The sequence below is a fragment of the Neomonachus schauinslandi genome, chromosome 8 (assembly GCF_002201575.2).
Source record: "Neomonachus schauinslandi chromosome 8, ASM220157v2, whole genome shotgun sequence".
Lineage (NCBI taxonomy): Eukaryota > Metazoa > Chordata > Mammalia > Carnivora > Phocidae > Neomonachus > Neomonachus schauinslandi.
The window spans coordinates 142,466,568-142,489,900 of NC_058410.1; the positions used below are offsets into that span (position 1 = coordinate 142,466,568).

The 23,333-nt window shown below is 48.3% G+C and overlaps 1 protein-coding gene across 3 annotated transcripts in view; it reads right to left on the reverse strand.

Moving 5' to 3' along the window:
- Positions 1 to 23,333, reverse strand: part of RIPOR2 (RHO family interacting cell polarization regulator 2) — a 109,598-nt gene that overhangs the window by 12,276 nt on the left and 73,989 nt on the right. The window contains exons 9-18 of one of the 3 annotated variants that reach the window (XM_044917724.1): positions 18,283 to 18,326; positions 17,002 to 17,127; positions 16,606 to 16,754; positions 15,035 to 15,164; positions 14,481 to 14,630; positions 10,756 to 11,433; positions 7,583 to 7,767; positions 4,938 to 5,109; positions 1,831 to 1,966; positions 688 to 849 (exon numbers count right to left, since the gene is read on the reverse strand). In XM_044917724.1, the coding sequence (XP_044773659.1) occupies positions 688 to 849; positions 1,831 to 1,966; positions 4,938 to 5,109; positions 7,583 to 7,767; positions 10,756 to 11,433; positions 14,481 to 14,630; positions 15,035 to 15,164; positions 16,606 to 16,754; positions 17,002 to 17,127; positions 18,283 to 18,326 (1,932 nt within the window). Of the gene's footprint in view, positions 1 to 687; positions 850 to 1,830; positions 1,967 to 4,937; positions 5,110 to 7,582; positions 7,768 to 8,888; positions 8,961 to 10,755; positions 11,434 to 14,480; positions 14,631 to 15,034; positions 15,165 to 16,605; positions 16,755 to 17,001; positions 17,128 to 18,282; positions 18,327 to 23,333 lie in introns of those variants that run through there. The other 2 variants (XM_021696826.2, XM_021696828.1) reach the window with 2 other exon arrangements.

The following is a 23,333-nucleotide window of genomic DNA, read 5'->3' on the forward strand; positions in this document are numbered from 1 at the left end:
TACTTTTTGTATCTGGCTCCTTTTACTCAACAAAATATCTGTGAGATTCATCTAAATTGTTGCTTGTAGCAGTAATTTATTCTTTTTAAAAACTGCTGTGTAATACCTTATTGTATGAATGTTACTATATATATATATATACAATATATACATATACATAATACTATATATATATACACATTCTATATACATACATACACACAGAATACATTCATTTTCTTGTTGGTGGGCATTTGAGTTGTTTCTTATTTTCAGCTTTTGTGAAGAAAGCTGCTATGAACCTTTTTTTAGGCGTGTCCTTTTTTGTGAGTATAAGCATGTATCTCCCTTGATATATTTAGGAGCGGAGTCGCTGGGTCATAGGGTAGGGGTATATTTAGCTTTAGGAGAAAATGCCAAACAGTTTTTCCCAAGTGGTTATCCCCCGTGACACTCTCGTTTTGGTGACATTTTAATGAAAAAAGTCTACAGCCACCTAAATGGCCATACAGAAACAGTGCTTTTAGAAGTCACTGCTGATACTCTGAATTAAAACACGTTCAAGTCTTTCTTTCCTTCGATGGCACTGAGTAGACGAGGCTTCCTCTGCAGGGTCAGCCTGTCCCAGGGGAAGGGGGGCGGGAACCCGCCGGTGCCCACCTGCAAGTCAACGGCAGAGACGCCTTCCTCCCCACCACTGCCCTGTACCTGGGTCTGCAAGTCCTGGGTATTCTCTGTTGATGGTTCTGGCGAAGCCAGCTTCTAGCTGCTTCATCACTCGGTCGGCCGAGCTGTGGTAGACGGCCACTGGGCTGCAGCACTTGGTCCAGAAGGACAGCAAAGACAGCTTTTTGTGAAATTCTGGGATGGCTGGAAGAGAAGAGCAGCCCCCACCCCACGACGCACGTTCTGAATGAAGCAGATGAAGAGATGTACCTGCGCGGGGGCGGGGCCGGCACCAGGGCCTCTCTCTCTCTTTTTTTCTTAAGACTATAGTTTTTAATTTTTTTTTTTTTTTAAGTAGGCTCTATACCCGATGTGGGGCTTGAATGCATGACCCTGAGATCCAGAGTCGCGGGCTCCACCGACTGCCAGGCGAGCCAGCCGGGCGTCCCCTAAAGATTGTGGTGTTGAATCGGAACTACAAGATTCCTCTGTACGTGACAGATTTTCCAAAGGGCAAAGACGTTATTATGACAAGGAACTCCTCTAGCCTGGGCAGCCAAGAAAATGCAGCAAAAGCAAAGCTGTTTGCTTTTAGTGAGAGAAAACACAGTAGCTCTACGCTTGGAAGATGCTCCCACCATCTCCTCTCTGGTAACTCGACAGCAAAACACCGTATAGGCCCAGAGAAGGACACCTCAGGCGGTTTTTCTGCAGGGGATGACACAGAGCGGGAGGTGGCTCGAGGAGTCTGGCACGCTGCCCAGGGGGCTCCCGGGCTGAACTCATGAAGAGCATCGTGCCAGGCCGCACAGGGTCGGCGTTTCTCCTGTGTGTGCTTGTGATCACGAGGAGGCGCCTGGGAGCGGGGAGGACACGGGTCACTCGCACCCTGAGTGTCCGGTCCCTTTTCCTGCCTCTCAGCCACGTGCCAAGGTCCCCCACTCCCGGGAGGAGCCGAAGAGGGGGCACAAATGTACGAGGAGAACCTACAGGGACTTCTGTTCGAGGCTTCATCAGACCTCACCTGGAAGACCCTGGTGTCTTCCAGTGTGCAGCCATTCCTCCACGTTGGGGCCCGAGCGTGGGCTCCTGCCGTCCTGACACAGCAAGGATGAATGTGGCCAAGGAGTGTGGGCCAGTGGCCGCCGTCTGCGTGGACGGCGGTGTGACGCGCAGCTTGCTTACCTTCAATGACGGAACTCATGTTCCCTATGTTCTCATGGCTGACTGCTGACAGTTTCTCCACCACCTGGATTTGCCTAGAAAGCTTCTCTAAGAGATTGCTCGCCACGAATGGGGTTTTGCTTGAGAAAACAATTTGCTGAGGAGACAAACAGAACCAGTGAGTCAGTTAGGCTGTTGTCGACCAGGGTTTCCGGGCCCAACCTCCTCTGTCCTAACTCGGCGGTGAGGCTAACTCAACCCATTCGGGGGTTTGGTTCCAGTTTGAGAATGTTCCTCATTCCATGCCGATGACAGCATCTGATGAAATCACACCCATGTTTTTGTTGCTTTAAACGTTTTTTTCGCGCCCAAATAGATTCTGGAACGTTCTCAATAATAGAGCTGCAAGGTTATTATAACGTTGCCTTTGCTTTTATGTATTGTGACTCTGTAAATCCTCTTTGAGACTTGGAAGGCATATTTAGGCTGCTTATCTGTGTGCTAACAGAAAAAAAAAGATTTATTTTACAAGTAGTAATTTTTCACAGCGTGGATTTCATTCCTTATTTTCAAGCTGAAAATTAAGAACGTGTTGTAGAATAATCATGATTATAATCAAGACTACCGCGTTCTAATTAACAAGTGCTTTTTATGTACCATGCACTGGTCTGAGCCCATGTATTAGCTCATGCTATTTCTCACAGTCACCCTGTGAGGTGGGTACTATTGATAGTCCATTTCAAAGATTTTATTTATTTATTTACTTACTTATCTATCTATCTATCTATCTATCTATCTATCCATCCATCCATCCATCCATCCATCCATCCATCCATCCATCCATCTATCTATCTAGAGAGTGTCCGAGCAGGGAGAGGGGCAGAGGGAAGAGGAGAGAGAATATCCCAAGCAGACTCAGAGCTGAGCAGGGCTCAATCTCATGATTCTGGGATCACGACCTGAGCCGAAACCAAGAGTCAGACGGAGCCACCCAGGTGCCCCTTGATATTCCATTTTACTGCTGAGGAAACTGAGGCCAGGGAGATCAAGAAACGTGCCCAAGGCCACATAAATAGCAAGTGATTTCACCTATGTGCAGGTCACAAGAGTCAAGGGCATGAGGACAGAAGTCAGTTGCTGCCTAAACATTCTCGACCTTTCTTTGTCCCTCGGAGACCTGTCCCAATCACGTGGTAGGCATGGATGCAGGACGCAGCCTGTAGCGTCTTCCTGTACGAAATCCTCTAGACTACACAAATAGGATTTTCAAATTCAGAAGTCTAGTGTAGCAATTATGTACTGATGCCTTTCATGTAAGTAAATACAGTAGAAATGAACTGACTTGGGGCATGGTTATAGCTATTATGATCCTTATGGAATGCCCATTTTTATCTCTTTGCAATTATATACCAAATGAAGACATTAACTCACCGATTCAGCAGTGGATGTGAGTTAGAAATTAAGTTTCTAATCCTTACTCCTTCATTCTACATCTTTATATCTACCTCTTTTGTTTTGCTGGCGCTGATCTTCCCCACAGAAGAGCTGACTTGTATAACCATGGCCTGAGTACAGACAAGAACATGGCACTGAATATTGCTTGCCAATTCGTCTTTGAGAGAAAACATCCATTCCTTCATGGAAGAGAATTCTCTTACGTTTCACAAAATAATGGCTTTCCCTCTAAAAGGCAAATGGGTCGCTGGCTCAGCCCAGAATCAGGCTCAGCCCAGAATCAGGCTCAGCAAAGACAAAGAACTGTGAAAACTGTCTCATTCAAGTAGTTGGGGAATAGAGAAGAGCTATAAAGTAAACCACAATCCTTGCCCATTTTGGCCTGAAAAAAAAAAATTGCACCTCCTGCCAGACTGTCAGTAAATGGCTTACAAATTCGACAGTCAACAGAAGAGATCAACTGGGACGTTGGCCAAGTTAGTGCAAGAGTCCTAATTGCCAACCAGTTTCCCACAGCGTCTGAGGTGACTTTGCAGTTCTTTATTCGTGGAGGAGAAGCATGTTCTACATCTCCTCACAAATGTATTATGGAAGAAGCACATTAACCCACTTCTGGCCTCTCTGCGACCCCTTCCTCCTTACCCTGCCTCTTGTCTTCCAGTGGGTCCCCTGCTCTTAGGAGCATGATTCCTCCTTCTTTGACACCCTTCCTGCCTGGCCAATCCCCCCGAAGACCATTACGTTTGCTTTCCCATTCTCATCCTGTTCCCCACACATGCAAGTAGGCTGGAGCAGACAGGCAACCAGGCAAGGAGGAAGCATTTAAGTAGATGCTCAGGGAAAATGTTTTGTTCAAGAAGCTAAAGCACTTCCTGCAACAAAAGAATTTCGAAATATTTGCTCCACTGTTGCAAAATCTTAACCGGTAAACAACCTGAAATGAAAAGAAAAATAAGCCCCCAGTGTCCCAGGATGAGAGCTAACTGGTGATGATAATGGCCTATGAAAGTATTCGTTCTCATTGCTGATAGGTATTTATTCAAGATCTGGAAAGCCCGGGTTACATCCTGCAGCATTTTGCCTTTAGCTGTCCAGGTGGTAGAAAGCTAAGTCAGGGGACAACTGCACGTTAACAGACGCTCAGTAACTCCTGCTTTCAAAGTCCATTCATTTGCAGATGGCAGGATACAATTTTTTTTTCCTTAGTCATATTTCTCTTTTATCAAATGATTTGAGATCAAGTGCTAACCTATGACCTTTTAAAGTGTGGAGAGCTAGGGGGCACCTGGGTGGCTCAGTTGGTTAAGCGTCTGCCTTTGGCTCAGGTCAGGGTCCCGGGGTCCTGGATCGAGCCCCATGTCGGGCTCCCTGCTCTGCAGGAAGCCTGCTTCTCCCTCTCCCTCTGCCGCTCCCCCTGCTGTGCTCTCCCTCCCTCTCTCTCAAATAAATAAAATCTGAAAAAAAGAATAAAGTGTGGAGAGCTAGGTTTTAAGACAGAAAACCCCTGGGTCCAGGGAGGATGGCCACGCCCACGAGAATGTTTGAGTTGGCCCAACTCGAAGGAGGACTGTTGTCTTATTCCTGAATTTTCCTTTCTCGGGCATAACTGAGAAAGGAAGCCCACCTGCTTGTGCACCCACACCCTGGGCTCTAAAGCCAACACGGTCACCCACCTGAACGAGCTGGGTGCAGTACTGAAGGTGCCCGACAATGGCGATGTCCAGACTCTCATTGCCTGTGGTCAGCGGCAGGGGGCTTCCGGCCACACTAGTCCCAACTCCCGTGTCTTCCGTGAGCGCTTCGCTGAGGTGCCCCCTGGCTTCGGGGTGTACTGATCTGTAAGTGCTGAACCAGGAAGGGGGGCGAGATGTTAGATTCTTTCATCACGGAAACCCCAGGTCACCTCAACACAATGAGGGAAGGCCCCCCCCCCCATGGTGCCCACCAAAAAGGAGGCTTCCACTAAGCCTGCCTTGAAAAACCGAGCTACCTTTCAAAAGCTACTTCTTGGTTCAGCCTGGCCACCAATTTGCCTTGTTAAAAGATCACGCAAACAGACTGTTTGCACAGTTCTCTGTTTGCCGCCCAAGCACAATGAGCCGTTTGTGGAGCCGGCACACCAAGGAGTCTTTGAGACAGGCTCTCATTTTGCACTTGCTACACTTTCTTGCTCTGTGGATGGGGGTGCTTTGCCAAATTTTCTGGGATTAAGCCATCCTCTATATTTGTGGTGGCCCCAAGAGCAATACCATTAAGAAGCAATGTCAAGGCGTTTTCTTGGCCTCAGATCAATTGCTACTTGAAGAAAAGGAAAAAAAAGGAAAGCTGCCAACAGGAGACGTGATGTTCTGCCCCAGACAAAGGCTACAAGGGGGCATTTGAATCCTTCCAGGCGGCGCCTGGTTCTGCCTCTCCTGCCCGGTTTTAGCCTCACCATGGAGCTGTCTCAAGCTGTATCATGATGGGCACTTACATTTTCTGCTGCCTCTATTATCCAATTTTGTTCTGAAAATTAATCTGTGTGGGAAAGAGGGAGTAGTCTCATTTCACACGAGGGAGGGCTGCCTGGTAGAGACAGTCACCACCGTGTCCTGTTACACGGCCAGGGGGCCAGGCAGCTGGTGGCTCCTGGGCTCATGCCCCCAGCCCGTGATTTAAGAAGATCGTGCACCCGAGCTTAGAGGCCTTGAGCGCTTTACTCCAACCCCCAGTTGCCTCCAAGGGGAAAGCACTCTCTGTCCCGGCCATCAGCACATGTTTAAAACACACACACAATTTCTACAATTTCCCCTAATCCCGCTGATGACATAAAATCGAGCATTTTAGACAATTCAATATCAACGGTCTATAAAATGTACAAAACCCACGATGTTTTTGTTGTGAAGATGCTTCTGACGGCAACAAGAGTAAGAGTTTAGACCGATGTCTGACTTTGACATATCACGGAACAGCTTAAGCTAACGAGTAGACGGATTTTTGGTTTAGAAGCATTTCACAAGTTCGATCAGGTTAGAAAAATCTCAGCACAGAATGTAGGAGCATAACGTCAACCTTCCATTCATTACATTTTGTTTGCCACGCCCTCAGCTTGCTCAATGGATAAATTCTGTTTCTCACGGGCACCTGGGTGGCTCAGTTGGTTAAGCGACTGCCTTCGGCTCAGGTCATGATCCTGGAGTCCCTGGATCGAGTCCCGCATCGGGCTCCCTGCTCGGCAGGGAGTCTGCTTCGTCCTCTGACCCTATCCCCTCTCATGTGTTCTCTCTCTCTCATTCTCTCTCTCTCAAATAAATAAATAAAGTCTTTAAAAAAAAAATTCTGTTTTTCACATTTTCATTTCCTGATTTTGGAAGAATGAGCCCTCTAGGGACAAGAAAGCCCTCAAAAATGTTACCGTAACATCACCCACAGAGAGGTTGGTGAAGATGGGACAGCTGGAGCTCCCTGTGACTGGAAAACTTGTTTGCATAACATGTCAAAGGTAAAGATGGTGGAGATCCACCCTTTCCTTCGGGAAAGTATGTGTGGGTCTCACCCCAACAGTTAATGAAGGTGAGTATGCTCAACTGTGCTTGTTTTGCTTTAGCTGAAGTCACAAAATAGACCCCAGACTCTAGCTCCAAACACAAGTTCTGGCTGTCCAAGAAAGCCTGATGGAGGAGGTGATGGTATTTCACCTTCATTGTCCCTTCCTGCTGCCTCACCCCTGCCCGCCCCAGAGAAGGCGCATTCTCCACCTGGTAGACTGGAGAACAAAGCAATCAGTTTTCAGTGATTAGTCGGGCATCCCTCGTTCTAAGAGAAATAGGTGGCCTGGGCTGAACCTGGCTTGGATATGGGCACTGATGAGCTTGATCTACAACTACTTTGCCAAAGGGGGCAAGAGGTAAAGGAGTGGAAAAAGCAGAGCATAACAAAATGAAGAGATTAGAAATCGGATGAGAACCAAGTACAAACGGATCATCCAGTAAGAGTTCTCCGGAAACATAGCATATCTAGTTAATTTAGAATTAATTACACTGGGGTCAGGTTGTAGACCCCAAACCCTCCAAGATGTAGGCACACACACACACACACACTCATACAAACATGTCCCCTTCATTTATGAGGAAGAAAAGCAATTCATTTTTCCTTGAACTGCACAAAAGAGGTTAATGATACTCAAAAATTGTCTTCAACAATAATGGGGAACCAAAAGGCAATGGCCAGTCCTGTGGGGAGTTCTCCTCCCGGATAGGTGCCCAGGTGCCAACCGATAGTGACAAAGAACCACTGTACAGATCTTAGAGGTGTAAGCACACACTAACTTTACACTTACCTATTTTTCTCAGTCTCAGTGTCTGAAAATACTGAGTCCGCGCCTCCACCAACATTACAAACCTCATCACCATCCTCCTCCTCCTCGTCAAAATCAGAGGTGTTCAGGAAATCAAAGCTTTCTAAAGCACTTTCAACTGTAAGACTTAAACTGGAAGACCTGCTGCGGCTTCCGGCTGGCTTGCACTGCAAAGGCAGAAGGCATCAGGGAGAAGATCAACATATCCAGAAGCAGAAAACGCGGCACACAACATTCAACTTGAGATGTGACACTTTCTGGGTTTTTTTCAAGCTTTTATTTTTTTATTGAGCTTGGCGTTAAAAAAAAATGCATTTAAAATCTTCATATTAAAAAAAAAAAGTACAATGATGGATAAAATGACACAGTATCTGGGGTTTGTTCCAAAATCATCTGGAGGGAAAGAAGCAGGGAGAAGAACAGACAAAACAAGACTGGCCATGAGTTGACACTGTGGAAGCCGGGGGTGGGGGGCATGGGCACATGGGGAGGCGTTATAGGATTCTCTCTACTTCTGCCTGAAAGTTTTATAATGAAAAGTTGAGGGAATACGACAGCCCAGAAAGCCCTGGGAAACAGAACTGCTCGAGCCCTCCCTCTGCCTAGTGCTCAACCCCAAAGAAAATACAACCAGCAGACAAATCTAAAGAGTCATGGGGTCAATGCCAAATGCTAACCAGTCCGTAAGGTTATGTGGTCATGTCTGCACTGTCCTGAGACAGAAGCTGGCTGCCCAAGGAACCTGTTCTAAAGGATTAACAAAACCAACCCCAGAAAGAGAAAACGACTCCCACTCACCCAACTCATACTCCCTACGTAAGTAGACTTCAGTATTAATTTTACATTCATGGCATGTAATTGGCTCTGTGCGTCGAGGAGAAAAGGAAGGGCGTGGGCGGCGCAGGAAGGAGCCCCGCATCGTCTATGGCTTTACCTCTGCAGGGACAAGTTCCGCCGCTTCCTTGGGGCCCTGGGATTATGTGAGCACACCCACTCCGGGGTCTGCCGGACACAGACAGAAGCATGACAAACAGAACAACATCAGCTGCCAAGGGCACAGGGATGGAAACACGTCCTTCCAAGTATTCAAGAGGACAGACGCTGGGGCGCATTGAACGGGACCAGTCCTGCAAGGCAGAAGAACCAAAGGTCCTCCATCCAGTTAGGTGGCCCTCCTTGCTCACTTCGTAACATAAGGCAGGCAGTGCCTGGCGGGGATCTGTCTCTGAGACTCAAGGTGGAAAAGCACAGGGGAAACCGTCTTTCGGTCTCTTAAATCAGAGTTGTTTCATTCACCCTCAGTGATCTCCGTCCCAGAGGCAGCATCATTTAGTTTCTGATCCTCAAGAGGCTTAGCATCCTGGGAATGTGAAGGGGGGAGAAAGAGAAAGCTTTGTCTAGCAGATGCTTTAATTCCGGCTGGATCCACAGCCACTTGCCCCAGACCTAAACTCGAATGCTGCTTGCAATCACAGAGAGCGAGAAGGAGCCAGTCCAGACGCAACCCAGTCCTAGGGTCTTCTTTCTTAACTAGCTATCTGCCGAACTTGACCTCACGCAGGATGGATGTGTTCAAGTATCTATCATAACAAAGGGATGGACACTTAAGGATTTTAGAGGCAGGATTGTGTTGGAACAACAGCAGATTGAAATAATACTCTGGAAAGAAATCTGTGACCACCAGGTGTTTATAAGACTCACAGATGGCTTGCTCGGTGTTCGCTGGTGGATCCAGCTACTTACCTGCCATCTAGATGCCTAGAAATGGGAGCTGCTCTCCCCACTCGCTTTCTCTAAGGCGTTTGCTGTAGGTGGGGGTCAGTTGTGTCTTTAAATTTCACACCTTTTGCCCACTAAGCAAAGCTGGTCAGCTCTGAACACAACAGTTTGTTGAGGGAGTAGAAGATGTTTTCACTGGAGAATTAGACAAGCAGCCTCCATGCCTGAGTCCTGAGCGGGGGCTTCTGAGAAGTGTTTTCCAGAAAGCAGATTCAGAGAGCCCTGGCCTGCTTCTCAGAGGATGTACTTGCAGCTGAATTAGTCTGTCATGAGCACTGGAGGACCTGGAGAGTTGGGGCAGGAAGTCTCATCTGCCCTGGGGACCAACCCCCCTCGGAGGTAGGTAAGCACAACCGAGAAGGGTAAGACAGTCAGCAAAGCCCTGGAAATGTGTTTCCATGTGCCACTAAAAAGACCATGTTTTACGAACAGTCATACGAGGGGATGAGACAGCCTTCTGTGGGCTGAATCTCAGCTTGCCCCGGCACCTTATTTTCAAGCCCATTTGATAGGAAAGGTCACCAAAGAACAGCTCTTTCGTGGAAAAGGATCCAATTTCTCTTCTGTAGAGCAATACCAGAGTCGCAAAGCCAAGAACACAAGAGGGGGCAGTGGGATTCGGGACAAAATTCAGCTTCTGTCTTCCTGCGCGGTGTTTTAAAAAGTTTGATCCATATGCCCCGTGACAACATATCTGCTCTGGTGTAGCAACCATAACCTCATTCTTAGGTCCTCCCCCCGCCTGAGAGGAAAGCATCCCTCTCGCTCTCCCCTCCCACCCGGTCCACCCTGAGATGTCTGACCAGGAGCAGGGTTGAGAAGGATAGCTCTGCTGGCCTTGGGGGTCCCTGACTTCCAGAGCACAGGAGATGGTGATTTGTGCATGAGTAATCGCAGGTTCCGACTCATGGGTCGGGACCAGACCAGAGAAGGGGGATGCAGGGGGAGGTGGGGCGGGGGGTGCAGGGGGAGGCCGGGTGGGGAGATGGGCCTGTGGCTCCCACATCGGGGTTGCCTGACTCTTGACTTCGGTCAGGAAGGGACTCTATCCAGTCGCATCTCAGTGAGATTATGATCCTCAAAATGCCTCCCTTTCCCATTTGGGATTGCAGTGACTAACTCTGGGGCTGGAGGAGCTCAGACATTCCTCAGGGCTGGTGATTTAACTCCTAATCATCTTAGTGAAGCTGATCTGCTGTCAGGGAAATAAAAATGAACATGCGCTCCTGGTGTTTAAAACTCAGTGCCATTCAAATGACGATTATCGGTTCTGTGATGAAACAGGATAAAACACAAAGATACACAACTTTCAAGAGGATGTTGGCTCCAGACACCTCTCTCCAAACCTAATCCAATTTCCCTAAAATGGTACTTACTTTTAGGATATCATCCAAACGCATGACTTCTTGGTTCAGATCCTGAAACTCTTTGTACTGCTCTTTATGTGGTTCTAATGCAAGGAATAGCCCACTGAACGCATCCTCCAAGCTTCCATCGAGGAAGGATCTACAGCCTTCGGACTCTCCACTGACAGAGCCCTCAAAGAGCAGCCTCTCCGTGGCCACCGGCACCTCGGCCGAAGTGAGCCTCTTGACCAGCTGCTTCGTGATGTTTCCTTCGAACGTGTCCAGCTCCACGGGCTTGAGCTCGGAGGCCTCGTCAGACTCTCCCAGGAGAGCCTCCGCCACATCCTTCTCCAGGAACAGGTGCGCTGGGCCGGCCCCTGCAGACGCTCGGCCCGCCTCAGGGGTCCGGGGCCCGTCTGTGTCCTCCTTCACCTGTGGCTCTGGCTCTGGGCCTCCTCTGGAGGAGCTTCTGGAAGATGCTGAGCCGGAGTCCTCCGTGCCCTCGTTCTGGGAGGCCAGGTTGCTGTGGCTGAGCTCTGAGGGGGTGATGGTAATTTCTGGATTTGCTGAGCCCGTGGTGGACGGAGAGCTGGTGGGGTGGGGGGTGAGGGCACAGTCCCCGTTGGGCAGGTCGCTGACGCTGAGAGACAGGGGCGTTTTCTCCTCAGCTGCCTTTCCGTGGTCAAAGACGTCATCAGGTAGATTAGACTGTGGATAAAAGGCATCTCGTTATTATTTTAAATATAAGTGATGTGCTCAGTGTGATTTATTTCCAGACAAAATGCCAGGCAATGAAAATACACAACCAGCACTTTCATAACATTAACATGTTAGTTGTTGATTCTGTGCGTGCGTGTGTGTGCGCACACGTGTGCGTGTGTGTGGTTGGAAGTGTGGCAAAAGAAAACAAGCCCTTACAAACCATTTCTGGCGTTGCAGCTAGGTCAAAGTTCATTATTCTATTCTTGGGTTTGACATTTTTCAAAAGGAAAGATAGGGGGCGGGGAGGGAACAGAGCCTGTTTCCTAAAATCCAGGATCTAGCAGTATTTGGCAGCCATGGCTATGAATAACACTACCACATTTTTTTTTTTTTGGCATTTGTCTTAAAAGACTTTCCAACACTCATGCTAGTTCACTCAAAAGATGTGCTGCTTTGTTCTGCTTCAGTTTTCGTAAATTATTTTAAAAGAATCTCTACCCACAAATCCCAAGTCCTTGAAAATGTTCTATTAATTTAGTAACCATGCCACAAATAACTGAAGGCCAGGAATATACTTGCAAAGCCTCCATAAAATGGGAGAAAAAGACGTTTTGGTTCTTTTTCAGGATTGCAAAGCCAGAAGTCTCGGGGCGTCTAGAAACACCACGTCCTCTTGTCAAGCTGACCCAGGCTGGGTCAGGTACGCTGTGATTCATGAAGCAGAACTCAGAAGGGAGAGAGGTTACAAATATCCAGGTAATCAAGATCATTTGTTTACGCAGGCATTGAAATGATTTCCAAGTCATCGCTCCCTGTGCTGCGGTCTGTGTGGTCTCTCACTTCCCAAATGCTGCTCCGTGGAAAAAGTTTTCTAGTGATTGGAGATCAGCTCCTTCGAAATGGATGATTTCTCTTGGGTTCTGGATTTGATCTTTTAAGTAATTGGTAAGTACCAAGCTCATGCCTACTTGAATTCTATGGGCAGCAAGGAATGATCACAATAGTGCTGGGAATAAGCCCAGGAAACAAAAATGTTTCCGGCAGTGAAATGGGAGCAGACAGAAAGACAAAAGCTCCCTGTCCTCCCCAGCAGTGTTCCTGGTCCCCCCACTGCTGGATTGGGGCCCCCCAGATCCTAACATGTGCAGTTAGTTCAACCCAAACTTTCCATTCTCATCTGGTTGGAGGGCGATTCATTTTAACCACGGGATGAGTAAAAGGATGGGTCCCCGGGGCACTCAAGTAACATCTGCAGGCTCAGGGTCGCCTCTAAAGAATGTTTTCTTCTGTTAACGATCCCCGAAGTGTGCTGCTCAGAGTCCTGGGGGGAGGTGCTGAGGGTGGAAGGAATTCTGGAACCTTCTCAGCAGCTGCCAAGGAGCAGGTGGGGCCCCAAGGGCTCCAGTGATTGTTTAATTCAGTGTCCTCTGTCCTCTGTCTGCACCCCACACCTTCCACCTCAAGGAGAGAGAAAGGGGGAACTTATGGTAGGAACGGGGGTCCCTTAGGCATCTCCCAGAAGCCTTGGGTCCTCCAGGTGGTCCTGCCCCATCTCATCTCATCTTCAAAGCACGTCGCCTGGCAGCTTGGGGTGGTGGGAGGCCCCATGCTCCTAAAGCCGATTTCTCTTGGGCCTCGTGCTCCTAAAGCCAATTTGTGCCTATGTAAGTGGACAGCGTGGAGTTAGACTGAGTTGAGGGGACTTACGGTATGGCAAGGGGACGAGCCCATGAACAGACACACGACAGTGCGAGGGAGTGTGTTCTAACTGAGGCATGGCATCATGAGGCAGGATCCCGGCACGGGGAAGGCTGCTGCCCGGGAAACAGGTGGTCCCGGAGCTCAGCCCCGCAGGATGGGGAGGTGTAGGCGAGCAGGACGAAGTGCCTTCCGGAAGGAACAGTGTGTGCGTACAGATGGCAGCCCCCGAAGAGGGTGGTGGAGCTGGAGGGTGGTGGGTGTTCAGGGGGCTGGAGAAGGGGACCAAGAACGGGCAATGGCAGGCATGGCAAGCTGCACTGAGGGCCAGACGGGTGCAGCCGCTCTGAGGAATCCGCCTTTATCCAAAAGGCTACGGGAAGCCATCGAGTTTTTTCTAATCTTGCTCTCATTTAAATTATGCCATTAAAACCCCTACCAACTCCCTCCACAACTCACACTACGTGAGCATGAGTACACACGTTATATCGATAGTTACGTATACAACTGCTTCCACCATACATCCGTTTTTTGGTCCATGCGTTCACGCACACTTCCCTCCTAGAACCTTCCCAATTGCCTCGGAAACTCCACTGGGTTAGCCTGGCCCTTCTCACCTGTGCTTTGTAATTCACCGAATTAGATGCGATTACTATCATCATTAACTAGAAAACTTTTTAGTCCTTTCCTTTCTCCACATTCAAAGATTACTCTTTTTTTCCCCCCCAAAGTAACTTTTATACGTCTGCAAAGAGCAGGCTCTTCACGTCTATATGTACATGTGTGTGTATTCTCTCGTGACAGCATGTGTGACACAGAGAATGTAGCCGACCTATTGCATTCCTGACTCCACCATCGAAGGAGCTCCGTTTACTAACATAGTATAAAACTAACAGACGCTACCCTGTAAACTCAGGCTAAGAACCACTTTAAATAAAAATAGCTCTAGGAAAACTGGCCTGAAGCCTTCTGACTCCCTCGAACCCCAGGTTTTGAAGGCTAAAACCACGTGTGAAGACTGTCCTCGCAATAAACTCACCTCACTTGGGAGCGAACACCTTCTTTGACCGCGAGTGTAATTTTATTTTTCAAAAATGACAATCTTGTTACCATGGATATCTTGGCCACCGCGGCGAGAAATCACAGCACAAAAGCAGGGCGCAGGGGGGAGAGGGTCAAGCGGTGGCTGTGATGAGGGTGCATGCAGGAGCACCCTGCCCGCCCCAGGGACGGGACAGCTGTGACCACCGCCCCGTGAGCGACACGGAGGAGAGAAGAGACACGCCGAATGAAGCAAACGGGCCCCGAGCCCCCCGAGGCAAGCACTGCACTGCGGCCAGGCCACCCACACTCACGGAAAACTCTAGCTCGGCCTTGGGTCTCAGCCTGAGGGAGGGCAGGTCACTGAAAGAGCAGCTGCGGGATAGCTTGGCAAAGAAAGTGTCCTGCAAGGCACTCAAGACAGACAGCCGCCGCGGCTTGGCTGCTGAAGGCCGCAACCACCTCTTCAGAAGTCAAAGCAAGATGGCGGAGTTAGCAGAAAGCCCCGGTTACCATGTTTCGTTAGCGTTCTAGCAAGCATTTCTGATTACGACAAGGACACCGTTATTTACATCCGTTCCTCTAAGAGACTGACCTCAGAGAATCTCCAGAAAAGTCTGCATGTTAACAAAGCGGTCAGGGGGCCGAGGGGAGAGGGAAGATGGGAGGTTTACTGCCCACGTGCAGACGGCCCAGGGCCTCTTGGAACATGCTTTTCTTGGTCACTCCTTGATTAGGGGGAGCTTTGGGATCAGCATGGTCAGGAATTATTGAGAACCCCTAACACCGGACGTCAAGGGTTTCACATACTGGGTGTAAGGCCCACGCGAGTTTGACATGTCTCCTCCGTAAATCACAGTGAACTTACGAAGAAGGAGTGATCCTTCAGAGTGGGCGTCTCTGGAGTACCCTGGCTATACATGGACATTCTCCTCTGGAGGGCTGCCGCCTTGTTCCCAGTGCCCGAGGACGCGGTCATGTCCTCCACATCAAATGGGCTGCAACACAACAGATCCCATGAATGCACGTTCGTTAAAGTCCCCTCCAACCCCTGGACTGCAGGCTGAGAAAGCACCTCATCATACTAAAGTCAACTCAAACCAGTGGGAATTGGGCTGGCAGAAAATAAACCAAGAAAGAAGAAAGTGGAGCAGAAAACGGAGCCCAGACCCACCCAAGGGACCACAGATTAGCATTCTAGCTTTAAGTGCAACTTATCTATACACCTAGACACTAGATAAACCTGTTTCTCCGCTCATATTAGAAATGTAAACATTAATGCTTGTCCAACACACAATGTTGAAGTCTGTAAAAAGTCTTTGAGCTTTGCAGGGACAGACGGGTTAACAATACAAGAAAGTAACAGACTATTGTTCTAAAGAAAACAAACGTAGACTCCCACTCGCTTCCGTGGACACAGAGACTCTTGCGGCCTGCGAGGAGGACAGTCTGTCCACCATGACAACTTATCATCATGCCATCCGGTTCATCCAGCGAGATGAATGATCTTGCGTTCGATAGGTCAATGACTACAAATTACAAGGAGGGAAGGCCGGGCAAAAGGCACAGACAGTGTTTCAGTGACAAGAAGCAGGGTCCCTGCTCCTTCTGTGGCTCACCCTCCATATTGGAAAGGGGACCCTGGGATCATGAGCCAAGCCGAAGGCAGACGCTTAACGACTGAGCCACCCAGGCCCCCCAGAAAACCACCTTTAAGTTCACTGCTCTGACAAGAGGTACCTCTTGCCCTTTGGAAATGTTCTATTGCAGGCGAGTGTGAAGGATATTGAAAAGTCTCCGAGGGCCACGTACGGTCGGTATATGAGGTGAAGTGGGAGAGGTGATGAAAACCCTATAGCGAGAATCGGGATCTTTCCAAGGGTGAAGTATCTCCTACTGGACAGTTATTTTCCTTCCAAATTAGCTTGATTAAGAGCTATATCTTTTGGGCGCCTGGGTGGCTCAGATGGTTAAGCGTCTGCCTTCGGCTCAGGTCATGATCCCAGGGTCCTGGGATCGAGTCCCGCATCAGGCTTCCTGCTCCTTGGGAGCCTGCTTCTCCCTCTGCCTCTCTCTCTCTCTCTCTGTCTCTCATGAATAAATAAATAAAATCTTTAAAAAAAAAAGAGCTATATCTTTTTTAAATATATATATAACGGTTGACAGGGAGGGAAGGCAGCAGGATAAAGTATTTTAAAACAGGAAGTAGGAGAGAACAGTGATAAGACAGGTTCTCCACTTATGGAGACAACAGCGCACGAGCATCATCTGGTGAGCCAGGGGACAGATCCTCGGGCCCTGAGAGGTTCCAACACAGGTCTCGGTTGGACCCGAGAGTGTCCTGTGATGAGCTCCCTGGGGACTCTGACGGTCCAAGCACCACCCTCGGAACAGCCCTAGCCTGCAGCACGGATTTTGGAACAGAAAAGGGCCACTTACTACCAGGTGATCTCCAGGCTCAGTTTGATGGTGCCGAGGTCGTTGATGTCAACGGCCACCACCTGAGGTCGGGCAGCAAAGAGCTCTTTGGTCTCGCAGGTCACACTGCCGACCAGGAGGTGCGTGGCGAGCCCTTTGAGTTCTGTGACCTGGTGAGAGAGGGGGAGGGAAGCCTTACGGGGGGCACGGGAGAAAGGCCAGGCACACTTCCCCCCGTGCTTTTCTTGGCCCCCTGTGCGCGAGAGCAGTGGTCTTCACCACAGACTCGGGGTGCAGAGAGGAGTCTGCGAGGCAGGGGTGGGGGGCAGCGGGAAGCAGTCATGAACACAGGTCCCCACCCACGGGCCACCCAGCCATGCAGCGGGAAGACAAGGAGTGGCGGAGACGATACTAAACCTTGATGGAGATGAATCCAACGATCAGGGGCAGGAACACCACTTCCTCCCCATCCCAGCTCTGCTTGCCATTGGCTTCTATCTTGCCTTTCAGCTTCCACCTCTGTCGGCCGTACTTCATGAAAATCTGCGGAGAAGAACCACACCTCAGGTTCCAGGCCTTCCCCATCCCAACACCAAGATAAAAAGGCAGGGAAATAAAGCAGCTGCCTCTCCTCCCCTTCTCCATCCTCCTCCATCCACCCTTCTGGTGGGTTCTTCCAAATTTCCTGGGGCCGGGGTTGGGGGTGGGGTGGAGTGGGGAAGAGGCTTTCAAGGGGGAGTAAGGTCTGCTTCCCTCCAAGAGGGCGTGGAGGGCCTTCTGTAGTAAAAGGTCATCACACCGAGCCCTTCCGTGTCACCGCGGTCATGGGGACCAGTTCCTTCCCCCGTGAGGCTACGAGAACTACTCCCCGGCTCCCTTACAGGGAGGAGAAACCATCAGCTAAAATCTACTTAGCAGCCAGAAGCAAGAAGTAAGACTCCCTCCTCCTGGATGAGGAAGACAGAGCTAAACAAGGATTCTGAAATCCGACATAGTCCTGGGAGAGGGTCTCCAGCTCTCCTTGCTCAGACAGGAAGGTGCTCCTCCCCCTGCCCTCCCCAAGAAGAACGATCATAGAGTGTTTTGGAGGAGACAGTTAGATAAAATAATTAAGGGAAGTTCCCTTTTGAAGGGGGAAAAGATAAAAGGCTTTTTTACTTTATGGAGTATATCTTTATACAGAAAAGTCTAGATACTAGTGTTCTTTATGAGCACTCATGATCCTGGATTAGCTTTTGCATCAGGAGAAAAGACTGATATCAAGTACAACATTGGAACACTAGGGAAAAGATCAGTATGGATCATATAACAAGTAAGGGTAGCTAAAGGGCCAATGTTAAGTTAGCTGTGTTGAGAACTGCACAATGAAGATAGGAGAGCATGTCCTTCTGTTTTTAGGAAAATCATTTAGGGGCAAAAGGTCCCAATGTCTGTACATTAGTCTAAAATGGTTCAGCACAATAACAACAATCATAGCAGTAATAATAAAGCCAATGTGACATAATGTTAAAAATTGGTGTCTGGATGAAGAGTATGTGGGGGTCTCCATCTCCAAACTTTCTCATTGGCTTAATTTTTTTTTCAAAATCAACAAACGTAAAAGGAAAAAAAAAAGGCAATTTAAAAGCAAAATAATGGCCACCTGACTCCTGCCCCTCAAATCCTCGATTCCAACCCGCAGACCGACAGGATACTTACTTCATATTGATCTCCCGGACAGAGGCGAGCAAAACCAGCCAGACCTGTAAGGAAGCCACTGGGATATGAGGTGTAGAATAGATTCCCCCTCTTCACAAACCCACACCAGCACAGTTACAAACCCAAGCGTCAGACCTCTGTGAAAGCTCATGCTATGGTTTTGGGGGAGCACCTGACGGCGCAGCCACGGCTGGGAATTCCATCTATCCCGGCCGGAGAGAATATTCCTGACTGGATTAATCAAAGATGCTGCTTTCTGGGGCAAAGGAGACTGTCGGGCAGGGGCCAGAACTCTATGTACCTTTGGCCAATTGAGGGTCCACCCAGATTCCAGGATCAGAGAATTAGGGCCAGAAAGATATATTCATTTATTTACCCAAAATATTCCCATGAACATAAACGGCTCTTCTGTTTTTCTCTCTGTCCCAAGATTTGTGATTTCTGGTAAGCGCCTCTCGTTTGGGTGAAGAGTCTATGGACCCTTGCCTCTCTCCAATTCACTCATTCCTGTGTTTTCCTTTTCCTATGTACCCCGCCTAATGATACCACCATCTACTGTATTATGAAACCGCTTAAAATGGATTATCATCTACACAAAGCCAGTGATTAAGAGAACAAAAACCAACCAACCAAATGACAACAACCCACACTCCCCAAATGGAGATGGGCCTTCCCTTCGATGGCGCCATTCCTAGCTGGGTCTGCTCAGGCTGAGCTCCAGCCCCAGGCCTGCTGTAGCAGCAAGAACACATCATGTCACACCACTGTCGTGGGACATCTCAGGGACCCTGGGTCTCATCAGTCTTTTTCTTTCTTTCTGTAAATATTTGTGGACACTCAATGTGTGGGAAGATCTGTGCGCTGGGGTAACAATCTGCAAATTAAGAGAGACTTCCCTGGTACCCAGAAAACAGAACAAAATGTGGTTCAAGTCCACAGGGACGAAACAGAACAAGGACAAGACACAGTAAGAGGAGTTAAAGCTGAAGTTGATTTCTGTTTTATCTTACCAGTGAGCCCCCTCTAGATATTAACTCCAGTTTCTTCACCTTTAAAGGGGGGTAACAATGTCCACCTCATAGATCTGTTTGTAAAGACAATCGATGGCAGTGATTGTAAAGACAACATGTAGTAATGATTATATATTGGGGAGTGGGATAAACTATTGCTTGAGCATGAGCCAGACACAGTCACCTAAAAGATGTTATCTGTATGAAAAGACAGCAAATTGATACACATCAGAGATGGGAAAAGCAATAAAGAGACAGTAAAAGGAGGTTTTTCCCTATATTTTGTATTTTTGTAAGAATGTGTGACTTATATAATTGAACAAGAAACTCTATCTCATTTAACGTAGGATAGTTTCATGGAGGAAGGTGGCATTTGAACAACAGAATATCTCCACTGGCAAATGAAGGCTTGGGGAAGAGGACACTTCTGCGTGGAGTGAGTGGCCTGTATTCACTCAGCAATATTTCCGGAGTGCCTACTGTGTGTCAAGCATGAATAAAATTGTGGGGAGGGAGGTACGCATACCATATGTACACAGTAAATGTAGGGACTAAACTTGTCAACAGAGGCTTATCAGTAATCCTGGCTCACTGTAATCAAGGAATGAAACAAATTTAACAAAAATGGGCAAAATCTTTAGTACTTTCTCATTTTCTAAAGAAAAAAAAAAAAACCAATACAATTTTATGATAAAGAATTCCAGTTAAGAGTTTAGTACAAATTGTTATATACAATGGAATATTACTCGGCCATAAAAAAGGATGAGATCTTGCCATTTGTGAGAACATGGATGGAGCTAGAGAGTATAATGCTAAGTGAAATAAGTCAGGCTGAGAAAGACAAATACCATAGGATTTCATGTATATGTGGAATATAAAAACAAAACAAATGAATAGACAAAAAGCAGAAGCAGACCCATAGATACAGGAAACAAACTGATGGTTGCCAGAGGGGAGGGGAGTGGGGTGATGGGCCAGATGGGTGAAGGGGAGGGGGAGGTCAGACTTCCAGTTACGGAGTAAGTAAGTCATGGGCATGAAAAGTACAGCATTGGGAATACGGTCGATGGTAATGTCAGAGTGTTGTATAGGGACAGATGAGACCTACAGTCATGCTGAGCACAGCATAACATATAAACTTGTCAAATCACTATGTTGTACACCTGAAACTAATGTAACATTGTGTGTCAACCACACTTCAATTAAAAAAAAGAATTCTGTACAGATGTTTAGGTATCTTTAATAAGATAGGCAGAGAAAAGGCTATTTGGGTATTCATGACAATTTTTACAAAGTTTAACACTGGTCGAGTGATTATGACTTTAACCTTTTTGTCTATTTGCCCATATTTTAAAAAATGAGAAAGTACCATTTATAAATTTTAAAACAGATTCGAGCAGAACCGTCCCTCACTTTTAATAGAGGCGGCCAGAGAGGAAATTCTTTTGAACTGCTGGTACAGAGCAGCCCTGGGACTCTTCCATTCCCTCACACACAGGATGTCCATTCGACCAGCAGATCCCTTGGTGGCTCAGTCTCCTCAAGCTGCCATTTATGACCTTTGAGTTCTTAGTTGTTTTTATATTAGCTTAAACATGGTTCTACCCATGGAAAGATGATGAGGATAGTATCACACAACGTATTATGCCTGCTGTGAGTAGCCCCATGAAGCTGTGAGACTGTGGAATGAATGAATCTGCTTTCCGCCCATCTCAAGGACACTCCAGGGTTAAGATGATAGACAAGGTCCAGGGAGGCTTAAAAAAAGCACCTGCTGTTACCACCATCTGTCAGTAGATGGCAGCAACCCACCAGCTCGTTCTGCCCCCCTACCCTCAGAGCCCCTGAGGACGGTCTAACAATTAGAACATAAGAAGCCACTTCAACAGATTTCCTGAAATAAGAGCACAATTTAAAAAGTCAATGTTCACTAATCATTTTCTGGAGGATTTGGATTTTTTTTTAATACATCAGAAAAAAAGCTCAATTGACTGGTTTCTACAAACGGGAATTGGCGAGACATGCCAATTCTAAGAAAATCCAAAGTGCCCTTTAAACCTCTGCAGAGGGACACCTGAGCAGCTCAGTCGGTTGAGCGTCCAACTCTTGGTTTCTGCTCAGGTCATGATCTCTGGGTCGTGAGATCGAGCCCCATATCGGGCTCCCTGCTCCGTGGGGAGCCTGCTTCTCCCTCTCCCACTCCCCCTGCTTGTGTTCCCTCTCTCGCTGTGTCTCTCTCTGTCAAATAAATAAAATCTTTAAAAAAAAAATTACCAGAAATTTCATATCTGAACTTAAACAAATGGGAAAAAGGTACTTGGAAGGCATGGTTTTTGAGCCTATGAGCCCAGGTTATTAAAGCAAAACTTCTTGAAACTGCTTGTATTGACATCACCCCGAGGTGCTGATCACCAGCATGTTGCCGACCGGCACCAGCCCGGCAGAAGCGGGTCTGCTGCTATGCTTCCTGAAGTTCCAGCTGCTCGTGTAAGCCAATCACCGTGCTGCTTGCAGAACTGAAACCAACAGCGGGGCAATTACAGTTACAGCTCGATGTCTTTCAAACCCGGCCAGAGGCCTGCTGGGATTTTCACAGCTGGGGAAAGGTTCATGTTTTCTCAGCAGTTTTGTGATTACTGCTGCACCGTCTAGAAAGCGTTCATGATGGCCACTCTGCAGGCCGTCATGGGGGGTGAGCGTCCAGGGGTGGGTGGGGGTGGGGGGCTTTTATGTCTATGGTGCATCTTCCTGTACCTTTGGTTGTTTTACTGTAAACACCCAGATACAACGGCTCTTCTCTGGCCTCGTTTGGAAGGCCCAGATGCCACAGTACGTAGCCTCCCACCTTCCCTTCCTTTGCTCGGAGACTTTTCTGCTGGAAGAATGCTCCCCATTTTTGCTAGTTCTATGATGAGCTTCCTTTCCAAAGAGAAAACAGATCGTACCTGCTGACAGCACATATACACAGAAAACGATGGCTGGGTATTCGCGACAATGTTAACAAAGTTCCGCACCGGGTGGAGCCATGATGAAAGTAAGGAAGTCACACTTTGCCCCAAGGAAAGGAGCCAAGCAGCTGAATGGCCAGGAGTTCTGTGCCAGGCCTCCGTGATTTATTGACCAGGCATACATTGTGCAGATTCACTAGCTCACAGGCAGTTCTTCCCTCTGCCCTGAAAGCCGGAGAGGCAGGCCTGGGCTTGGAGATACCCACTACCTGGGATTGCGCTGGAACGGAGCACAAGCTGGGAGAAGCAGCAGCTTTCCTTGAGAGACCACTTTTCATCTGGGTCCTGGCTAACAAGAGGCCCCCTCGTTAGCCTGACATTCAAGGCCCATGGACGTCCATAGCTCTTCTTCTAGTAAAGGCTCCCGCCCAGCCAGGCCACCTGCCATTTGTCAACGAGCTCTTCCCTCTTTGGTGAATGCCATTCCCTTGCTGTTCACCTGCCCAGAGCAGCCCCTCTCGTTCTAATTCAAGGTTACATTGGGGAGCCTTCCTCCTTCCTTCCTGCTTCCCTCCCCCTAGATAGGTGAGTGGCACCCTTCTCCCATCACCCGGGGGGCTTCGGAGACAAGCTGGCCACCCCAGTGGTCTGGGGGGGTCATTCATTCCACTGAACTTGAATGCACTGGCTCATACATCCACTTTTCTCCAGTGGACTGTGCGGAACTCAAGGCCAGGGGCCACTCATCTGGATGCAGCCTTGTGCTTGGCCAAGAACAAGAGTTCTATAACCGATCAGTTGTTTCTATCAACAAGGCACCCACACCCCCGGGGGCCCAAACTCTGACACACACACACACACACGAAACCAAAAGGGTTGTTTTCTTTGTGTTGGGTGGTGCAGAAAGGGAAGTGTGGAAGGGTGTGGCTGGAGGAAGTGGGGTTACCAGGTCTGACGATATTATGAAATATCCTCAGTGGATGTCAGTATGTGTGCTGCGGGGTGGTTATGTTTTACCAGAAGGAGTCACAGATAAGAAAGTAGCTGATTGCAAAGATGCAAGATTTCTTGGCAGTGTGAGGAGGCTTCCCTT